General features: G+C 36.6%; 1 protein-coding gene across 5 annotated transcripts; it reads right to left on the minus strand.

Moving 5' to 3' along the window:
- Nucleotides 1–4602: 4602 nt before the first annotated feature.
- On the minus strand, nt 4603–9516 carry LOC130054833 (uncharacterized). 5 transcript variants are annotated; one of them, XR_008803163.1, is made up of 3 exons: nt 8211–9513; nt 5369–5409; nt 4603–5052 (listed from the first exon to the last, which is right to left on the minus strand). XR_008803163.1 is itself a non-coding variant. In XM_056165748.1 (3 exons), exons 1-3 carry the CDS (start codon nt 8395–8397, stop codon nt 4766–4768), a joined length of 519 nt encoding a protein of 172 aa, XP_056021723.1. In that variant the 5' UTR covers nt 8398–9444; the 3' UTR covers nt 4603–4765. The 5 variants fall into 5 exon arrangements, 1 of the variants encoding a protein (XP_056021723.1); XR_008803162.1 differs by having other exon boundaries at nt 5260–5409; nt 8207–9471; XR_008803161.1 differs by having other exon boundaries at nt 5260–5409; nt 8211–9436.
- Between the last annotated feature and the right edge of the window lie 1237 nt (nt 9517–10753).

A 10753-nucleotide genomic window follows, 5' to 3' on the forward strand; every position in this document is an offset into this window, starting at 1 on the left:
TCTCCGATTGACCTTTGACATGCATATATAATTTGCTGTAACAACATGGCGATCTCGTACGTGCAATAGGACTATGAGCTCAAAAAGCCGCGAGATGTATTTACGGAAAATAACGAAAAATGACGAAATGTAAAACGTAAAGAAATAAATTTACATGCTATATAAGGGGACGAGTTTTGCTACACTTCACGTCACACCAGTAATTCCGATTTACCTGTGCGGGTATAGCCTCGACAATGACATGTACATGTATAGGGTGCAAGAAACAGTCATGTTTTAGAACACTATGCAGTGCTCAAAATTACAGATAAAATACTGTATCTTAGAAAAGCATTCTAAAAGTTTGGGAGAAATGAATTTCGAGGAAAAGGTTCTTCTTCATGTGCAAATATTTGCAGTGACTATGTAAAATATATAATATAAGATATGTAAATGATTTGCATGCTAGCAATGAAAATGCATCGAATGCGGAAGACTACTTATCTTGGAGTACTCGTAATACATGTAAAGTAGGTTTACACTGTCGGAAGTACTCGTGGTGTATCCTTTATAATCATAATCCATGAAAGAAAACTATACACTCAATTTGTAATCCTAGAGTATACACGTTTGTATACTCTGTCATATACTAGCCCTGTCGATCAGATAGCTTCAACCGGGTGGGGTGGGGGGGTGTCAGATTAGAATGAATTGTTTACCCTTTATAGTGCATGAATGGTTAAGAGATATAATTTTGTGGTCAGAGTTTTTGGAAATTTGCAAAATTGGGAACCATTCAAAGTAGCTGGTTACACCAAAATGGTTCATTAATACATCATCAAAAGAGTGATACAAGCTCTCAATTGTTATATGAATTTTTGCGAGTTTTCCGGAATGATAACAAAGATGTTTTGTTTTCAAATAAGAGATTCTAGAGACCACATTTTACTGTTATCTGGTATATGATATGAATATGTGATAGGGCAAGTCTAAACGACTCAAATAGACGTTTCGATTTAATCAAAATCAGATCTTCTCAAATCGTTACCCTGGACAAAGATCTTACAGCACTGTATTTGAGGTCAGGTTATTGACCTTAGTCTCATGAATAATTCAATAAATATCTGACCTATAACAATGAATTCACAAAGAATCAAGGACCAATCAAAATGTGTTCTACTAAAACGTATTCAGACGGAAAATTCACTAAAAATAGCGTCGATCCATGAAAACTTAAAAAGAATTTCAAATACATGTACTCGCATTAAAGTAAGAGAAAAGGAATATTGTACATACCTGATCAGGATAGGGCTCACGACGGGTGTGACCGGTCAACAGGGGATGCTTACTCCTCCTAGGCACCTGATCCCACCTCTGGTGTGTTCAAGGGTCCGTGTTTGCCCAACTATCTATTTTGTATTGCTTATATGAGTTATGAGATTGATCACTGTTCGTTATCTTCACCTTGCAAGCAGCAGGGTTAAGGCGTCCCGAGTAAAGTTAAAACAAACATCATAAAATGGTGCACTTCACACTATATGACGTCACAATATAAAAGTGTGTCATGACGTACAGATCTATAGTTGTCTCGCGGTGAAATGCCATAATATTATCTCTCTATTTACTATCGTTATCCAGTGTTCAAGCCGTATATGTTTAAATCTGGTCATATGATTTTTTTTCTTCAGGTTTCTTTGATGATATATGATAAAGTTCAAAAGTAGGGCACCTGTCATCTGATTAATCGTCAATACATGCTGTACATATGGATGGGTTTTTTTTTTCCAATGAAAAAAGTGAACTTCAATTTCGCTGTTTCGTGACTATCATGTGATCTGTTTAACCTGTCTTGGAATTTTGTTTCACTATTATAAGACCTATTGAATCAAGTGATCTTGGTTGTGTAGATGACCAACTATACACAACTCTATTTAAACCTCAATACCGAAAATACTCATCAACTTCAATACAGACAAAAATGTCATTCCGCAAATTCTATTGTCGATATAATGATCTAGTTTGCTAATAAAACCTGTCACTGGGTCAAATGCTGTCTGACGTGTTTCACACCAATTGTTAGACCGTTCTTTACACATTAATTTTGACTGCGGATTGCTCCTTTTACCTGATCGGGAAGTTAATCTCACGGCGGATGTAACCGGTTGACAAGGATGTTTGCTCCTCCTCGGAACCTAGTCCCACCTCTGTTGTATCCAGCGATCCGTGTGTATTCGGCTCTTGATTTCGTATTCTTTAAAGGAGGTGTGAGATTATTCACTACTCGTTATCTTCACCTATTCATTATTATGTCTGCAGCTATTTATTTCTGGCAATAAAATGTTCCTAAATTCTAGGGAATTGCAGCGTGCAACACCTGGGTCTATATTGAACGCATACTTTTCATGAAATAATAGGATCCGCACCGAAACGTTCCGGGTACAAGTTAATCTTATTGCACTCTAGCTGTAAGGTGGCAGGGGACAGTTTCTTTGGTTTTGAAACATGTGGATAGGGGGTATACACCAAAGTCAGATTATGACAGATTAATGAAAAATCATATTTCCCTTTTATGTCAATACTTGTATTTCATATTAGTGTAATTAATAAATTATGACCCTAAATTACATGTAATCTATAAATACTGGTGCTGGTGCACAAAACATGCCCTGAGCAGGTTCCCCTTTTTTGCTTTGATTTTCCCTTATTTGGGCTAATCCGCACCCCCCCCCCCCCCACCATCACAGTACCAAACATGGGGATTTAGACACTGTGCACAATCAAGAACCCTATCTGCCCTTCTCACAAATCTCCCTCTTATATGGGGCAATCCACCTTCCCTCACAGCTACAGACCTTTTGCTAGACCCTGCATGTTTTCACCGGAATTTCTTCAGCAACTGACCACGTGTCTTAGTTTCGTATTTGCACCCATCTCTATGCTAGGAATCATGGTGACACCTACATGTTGTACATCAACATTTTTACTAAGCAATCAGCTACATTTGACATGCATCCTAAAATTATTGTATACATTTTTACACATGTAATATCACTTCAAATACGGGGCAATTCCATTTTTTGAAAAAGTTGACCGGGCCTATAGTGCGAAACTGTCCCCTGCTACCTAAACAATTATGTTGGAGCAGCTATCTTGTAGCCGGTTTCAATATTTAATGTATTAAGTATCAAGTTATTATTGTAATATTTCGAACTCAATTGAGGCTGATTTACAGCTAATGATCCGAAGGTACGTATTATTTACAATTTGAGAAATTTCACAAGCATTAATCGATGCATCTTCGCAATCCAAGTGTCCGATTATGAGAGTAAGCGAATCGGACACTTGGCTTGCGAAGATGCAATCGATGCGGTTGGATGAACGTTTAAAACGCGTGTAACTGCGACATTGTATGCATTCATATTAATTTCTAAACTTGACAAGGAAATGAATGAATTATTAACACAAAGCAACTGAAATATGGTTTAGCTTTATAACAAAGGAGTTCTAATATTGGCACTCTATGTGTAAATTCATTCACGTTAGATAATTTCTACACCCAACCTCACAAGTGTAAGCTTAAGAACCTTTTATTACAATTAATAAACTTTAATAAAGACAATGTTGAATTACTTTTCTATCCACTTTCATCCAACACGAACGTTTTCACGCTTCATGCAGAGCGTCTTTAGTAGTGTTTACTGTCAGTTGGTTCACGTGAAGAAGGAAACCTGCACTACTGCACACATTTCTAGAGCCATTGTCATAATCTTGGATAGGAAATTTACACATTTCCAGAATGTTTACCTTTACAAGAGGATGGTGCTGATGAGCATACCTTGATCTTGTATATTCTTGGGCATTTATAGCCAACAAACTAGGTGCATAGGCATATTGGGCGTGGCTGTGGATACCTTTACTATTCAAATGTTCAGTATATTTTATATATATATATATATATATATATATTAGAAGTTGATTCGGCACAGTTGTAATTAAATATTGAAAATCAGAATGACACGTTCCATAAAAAAAATCCATTTACTGCTAGAACCCTAACCCTGTCTACATGGTTCATCAGGCAGTTCAAATATACCAGTGGAGTAACATTAAATGGTGTTTATATCCCTCAACTCATTCGATACGCAAGAACTTGTTCTGCGTATGATCGGTGTTTGAATCGAGGCAGGTTACTGACAAACAAGTTGATGGTGCAGGCGTTTCAATAGCCTCGTTTAAAGTCAGCATTTCGCAAATTGTATGGTCATTATAACAATCTAATTTGTCAATACAACCTATCATTGTGTCAATTGCTGTCATCATGCCGAATGTTAAGCCATTCTTGGCACACTGATTTTGACTACGGATAACTCCATTTACCCGATCAATACACATGGCTCACGGTGGGTGTGGCCGGTCGATAGGGGTGCTTACTCCTCCTGAACACATGATCCTACCTCTGGTTTATCCAGGGGTCCGTGTTTGTCCAACTCTCTATTTCGTATTGCTTATAGGAGTTATGAGATTGATCATTGTTCGTTATCTTCACCTTTCATGCCCATGCTTGGCATAAAATTCCTCCTAAGGTTTAGAAACATTTTACTGGGCATTAACTTTGCTATCAAGAAATATTAAATAAATCTGCTTTATTTTTTCAACATGAAAATCACAATTCCATAAAATGTTTTCATTTCTAATGGCACTCTACTATAAGTAGGCTCAACGGCGATGTTTTGACAGTTAAGGGATTTGGTTCATGTTAACGATATGAAAGCCACTCGGTTGTGATTCATGATGCTCGTGTTTCGGGTGTAAAGGAAGTGGACCCAGATCCCTCACGAATCGTTTCTTTTGAACATTCTTCTATCTTCTGCAGCACGTGAAATAACATTATGCCGCCAACAAGAGTTAATTGAGCACCAAGAATGGCAAAAACTAAACTATAGGACAAGTCCGTTCTGTCAGTGGTCAGTGTGGGTAGTCCAAGATAAAAAAGATCATCATTCGCTCCATAGTCAGGCGATGTACGTATCCACGACACAACAAACGTCACGCATCCCGAGACTTCCATTATCCCTGAAATATCAAATACAAAATTATCATCATAAACCATTCAAGATTAATCATAATTGATAAGTCAAACATTAATGCACGAGTTAATTCATCCTCCGATGATATATTGGTACTTTGAAATTTTGTTTAGTTCTTATGATAATTTAGCTCAAGATATTGAATTGAAAGTAACTTTTGATATTGAAAGTTACTTATAATTTAGTTATCTACATGTTAGTATGGTCACGATGGCTGCGAATCTAAGGAGTTTGTTGTTCCACTGAAACCGCTCTACATAGATACACAGAGCAGTGAAAATGGTAGCACACAGTGTTCCTACCAATCCCAAACAGCCAGTGGTCTGCACATAACCCCATCAATCTGTAAAAAAAAATATACCCACATGACTAGATATTACCTTTCATTTAACCTAAACATGTGTAGCTGAAAAGGTGAAGATAACGAATAGTGATAAAAATTAAAATTAAGAGTTGGGAAAACGTGGACCCCAGGATATACCAGAAGTGGGATCAGGTGCCTAGGAGGAGTAAGCATTTCCTGTTGAATCCGTCGTGAGTTCTCTACCTTGATCAGGTGAACGGAGTAATCCGTAGTCAAAATCGGTATGTCAAGAACAGCCTGACAATACGCAAGTTCCTAGTTACCCAAAAATTATTTCCCTTTGTCGAACTCTTTCGCATTTTATGACGTATGGTGGGTACACAATGTATACATTATATCATAGACTGGCATTGTACATAACGATTACGTACGATTAATGTAATGAAAGCGTAACTTTTGTTTATATCAATCACTGGTATGCATATTCTGGCCATATCAAGCATAATCTGTTTGAATAAGATCATCAAATTGGCTATTGGATCATTATTCGTTTCCTCTTCTACATGAGTGACGCTTTTATCAAAGAAAGATGGCAATTAACAATATTTGTTTGAGCCATTTTGTTATCCAATACTCATGAACTCACTAAAGTTGCCTTTTCCCTGAGATAGGATGGTCTCAGAAACTCTGGATATCATCTTTTAAGAAATAAAACAACGATAGTAATTAGCAACTGTACCCATTGTCATCATATTTTACGTCATAATTTACGGAAGAGTTCGACAAAGGGAAATAACTCTTGGGGAACTCGGAACTTCCGTATTGATATGAAACACATCAGACAGCATTCAACCTAACTGCAGGTTGTGTTTGCAAATAAGATTATTATAACGACCATGAAATTTACGAAATGCTGACCTCAAAAGGGATTGTTGAAACTCCTGTAACATCAACTTGTTTGTCAGTAGTCTCCCTAGATTAAAGAATTGAACGAGAACATGCTCTCGTTTATACATAAACGATGAATGGGAAACCTCGAAACACAACAAAAAATCTTCAAAAGCTTGAAACAACGCAAATTGGAAATGTCCTTACAATGTTTTCCAGCCCTGTCTACTACTCTGTCTTGTTATTGGAATTTCTTTGTTATTTCAAAAGGTAGAAAAAAATCCTTTAGCCATCACTTGTAGATGTTCAATATGGTTTTCATATTCCAGAGTAAAAGCAAATGAATAAATAATAAAAATAAAATAAAAACAAAGATCAAATTTCAATGAACACTTGTATAAATTTGAATTCCTTGTAAAGTTAAACTTTGTTATAGACTGATTTGTGTTGGGTATTTGTACTCGCACCTCAGCAGTTATCTCAGATCAAATAAGATGTTTCACATGCTCTTGTTTTCTACTGTCCTAAACACGGCCTTCTTCAAACAATGTTTGATGTTAACCGACGGACCTCTTAGAAAGACCCGAAAGACCATATGAAAGGGATCCTGTAGGTCCTCAGTAACCCTTGCTTGCAGTAAGAGGCGACTAAATGGGGCGGTCCTTCAAGTGAGACCGCAAAAACTGAGGCCCTATTTCACAGCAGGTGTTGCACGATAAAGATACCTCCCTGCTCAAAGACATAAGCGCCGAGCGTAGGCCTGAATTTTGCAGCCCTTCACCGGCAATGGTGACGTCACCATACGAGTATTTTCTCGGATTTGAGCTGTAATTTTTCAAGTTTTATTTTTCTATTTTTCTAGTTTTTAATGTTAAACTAAAGTATTTTTAATGATCAACTTAAATTTTAACATCAGTTTTTGAGTTACAAGTGAGATACAGGACTCACAATTCTTTGTTATGTAAACAAGACTCGTGCCATGTATTTCTTTGCAAATAGATTACTTAATAGAAAATAGCATGTTTTAAACAAAATGAGGCGTGTCAAACACTATAAACTATTTCATTGTATTTAGAATTAAGTTGTAAATTGAAAAAAAAATCTGCTTTAATCAAAACCTTTCCTGTTATATTTAACCAATACAAACAAAAACATGGCACGGGCCTTGTTTACATTTCAAAGAATTGTGAGCTCTATATCTCCCATATACCTCGACAACTGACATTAAAAGTTTTGCTGACCATTAGGAATATCTTAATTAACCAATCTAAACATTAAAAATGGAAAAATAAGATTTGAAAATTTTCATCTCAAATCGTGTCCATGTCCCTTCAAATTATAATCCAAGTCTTTTTCAGTATATCTATTTTTATTTCATTGGTGAAACAACATACTGTTACAATCAGGGGGGCGGGGGTAGAAGATGGAAAAGCCAGGAAGTGGGGGTACCCACAGGCGTTTGCTTAATATTTGTCGAAATAATTTTTAAAAAATGTATTTGCATTAGAATGAGGTGTATGAAAGGTGGATTCCGAGGATGACTACCCGTTCTCTCTGTAATTTCTCTTTTCATAATAAGCCTTGCGATTTTTTCAAAATAACATCATTGCATACAATATTTTCCGTTCTGTTTTCCGTTCCGCGTTTTAGCAACACCCCATTCAATCAGACTTGCTTTAGATGCTACAATTAACCTATACTTTCTATATGAGTGACCGAGGTGTATTGGGGGGGGGGGGGTCAGGTTCGACTCCTGTATAACAGTGTATGTTCTAGTACTTAGAAGTATATACTTTATATACAAAACATGGTTTAAGTCAGATGTTGCGATAAACCTACAATTTTCTGAAATCTTAAGACTCGCACAATACCTCGTCATTTCTAAATTTATCGATGATAACATGTTATTAATAACTTTGAACAAACAGAAAGTACCTCTGACACATACTTACTTAATACTATCCCATCAAGGTTGTAACACCGCCGTTCACAAACTCGCCACAAACCAATGTGGAATTTACGACCTTTGTGAAGTAGTTCCAACCAACCCGTGGTCGAAAATGCCACAGTAGTGAACAGAAATCCAATAATAAGAAAAAATAGAGCTATGGTCGTCAATTTTTCTTGTGTGGTGAACATGGTGCTTTAAATCAACAATGATATCGATACTTTACATACGGAAGTTTCATGCTCTATTTCATACCAATCCTAATTATCCATACAGTACGTTATCCAACAAAGCGGAAAAAGTACATAATAGCCTGTCAAAAGGGAAATTAGATTTCGAAAGCAGAACTTTTGCAGTTTGCATTTCGCAATTCAATAGTGAACTACATTCTAGATGGTAGGTCGCAATTAAAATTTATATATGCATGAAATAGAAATACAGACTGAAATTTGAAGTTGCAGTTCTAGTGGTCAACTACCCCCGCTTTGAAATGAAATGGCGATGGTACCCTCTCCTGTTTTGGAGATTCGTCCCTCCATCTTTTACTCATTGCATACGTGGCGAATAAACATCGGATTTGGAAACATCGAGGACACCTACCCCGTGAACTGAAAATTAGAAGGCAGGGTCTATTGGTAAACTGGCTGCCATCAATGTGAAAAAACGGTGATGGTACCCCTTTGTGGTTTGGCGACCCGCCCCTCCGATTTTTACTCATCTAAGTGAATATAAACATCGGATTCGGAAGCATCTAAGATCCCTACCATGGGGACTGCAATTTTGAGGATGGGATTCTAGTGGTCAACTTTCACCACTATGAGATTGATCACTGTTAGTTATCTTCACCTTTCATAAGGAATGTAAAATTAAGAGTTGGACAAACGCGGAACTCAGGATATACCAGAGGTGGGGTCAGGTACCTAGGATGAGTAAGCTTTCCCTGTCGACCGTTCACACCCGCCGTGAGCTCTATGTCTTGATTAGGTAATATAAACGGAGTAATCTGTAGTGTGTAAAGACCACCTTAACAATTGATATGAAACACGCATATGAGACAGCATTTCAATCAATGACAGGTTGTATTGGCAAACATGATCGTTATAATGACAAATAGAATTTGCGAAATGTAGGCTTTAAATGCTGACTTCAATCGATACTGTTCAAACCCTTATCACATCAACTTCTTTGTCAGTAGCCTGCCTAGATTTAAAATCTGATCATACGCACTACAAGCTCTTGTGTATTGAATCAGTTGAGAGAGATAAACACCATATGCAGATGATAATGGAATATTGCTATATAGATATGGAAAGTTGACGATTGAGAAACTGAAATCAACCCATTTGTTATAAAGTTGAGTTATTAGTTTGCCATTGACATCTATATTCAATAAAATATTTTAGTACAAAGCAGATATAGAAAACTCTGGGGTTTTTTTTTATCTCGAGTTCACTGGGATACATGCATATCGAATCGACATCCGATTTATTGCCGAATGACTCCGTGATCCGACAAGACCGCTTCTATCACGTAGAAAAATCGTTGATAGGAGTATAGGTTACATATATCGACTTTGAAATACGCGAATTTAGATTGAAGCATGTAACCTCTGATTTCTATTTGATTAACTGACTGAAATGTTGATGGTTTGTAATATTTACATTTCTATTTTCTTAACAAATTGTAATGATATCTATATATCTATTCATGAAAGCGATGCAGTTGTGAGCAGTACTTGTAAGAATCTTGGTAAATGAGGTACATCCATTTTAACACAGAGGGATTCCGTCAAAAATTAAATTAAAATGTAAATTCAAAAATTTAATTTCATTTTGAAAATGCTTGAGAGTACAAACTGCGACGACTCACTTCAGAATACTTCTCATGAAGCGTTTTAATGAGGCGCTTTATGATGATGTACATGTATACTGGCGTAAAGCGTTTTAATGAGTCAATTCATGATGATGTACATGTATATTGGCGTAAAGCGTTTTAATGAGGCGCTTTATGATGATGTACATGTATATTGGCGTAAAGCGTTTTAATGAGGCGCTTTATGATGATGCACATGTATATTGGCGTAAAGCGTTTTAATGAGGCGCTTTATGATGATGTACATGTATATTGGCGTAAAGCGTTTTAATAAGGCGCTTTATGATGATGTACATGTATATTGGCGTAAAGCGTTTACCCCTTCATGTTTTACCACTGGTAAATCCAGGGGTCCGTGTTTGCCCAATTATCTATTTTGCATTGCTTATTGGGGTTATGAGATTGATCATTGTTCGTTATCTTCACCTTTCATATACGCAAAATTGCAAACACGACCATTCTGACGTCATATTCCATTTAGATTCTCAATATGTCAACGTGGAACTTACTGACCATTTGGAGCAATCAAATGTCCATATGCTATGTTATAGAATGACGTTTCTAGTGCTCATTCATTCGATAAAAATAATGTCCTTTAGAAATGTAATTTCCTGTAGGAAATGAAACGTAAAATTTATAACACAGCGTTTGTTTACAAGTTAGTGTATGAAAGTA

The sequence above is a fragment of the Ostrea edulis genome, chromosome 5, assembly GCF_947568905.1.
Source record: "Ostrea edulis chromosome 5, xbOstEdul1.1, whole genome shotgun sequence".
In the NCBI taxonomy this organism is placed as follows: Eukaryota; Metazoa; Mollusca; class Bivalvia; order Ostreida; family Ostreidae; genus Ostrea; species Ostrea edulis.

What these genes read in the sequence shown, in the direction of transcription:
- LOC130054833 (XM_056165748.1), bottom strand. Translation starts at nt 8,397, where the DNA reads ATGTTCACCACACAAGAAAAATTGACGACCATAGCTCTATTTTTTCTT. An exon ending in GATGGGATAGTATTAAGTAA is followed by an intron (nt 5,410 to 8,206) that starts GTATGTGTCAGA and finishes TTTTTTTTACAG; the next exon opens with ATTGATGGGGTTATGTGCAG. An exon ending in CCACTGGCTGTTTGGGATTG is followed by an intron (nt 5,053 to 5,368) that starts GTAGGAACACTG and finishes TTGATATTTCAG; the next exon opens with GGATAATGGAAGTCTCGGGA.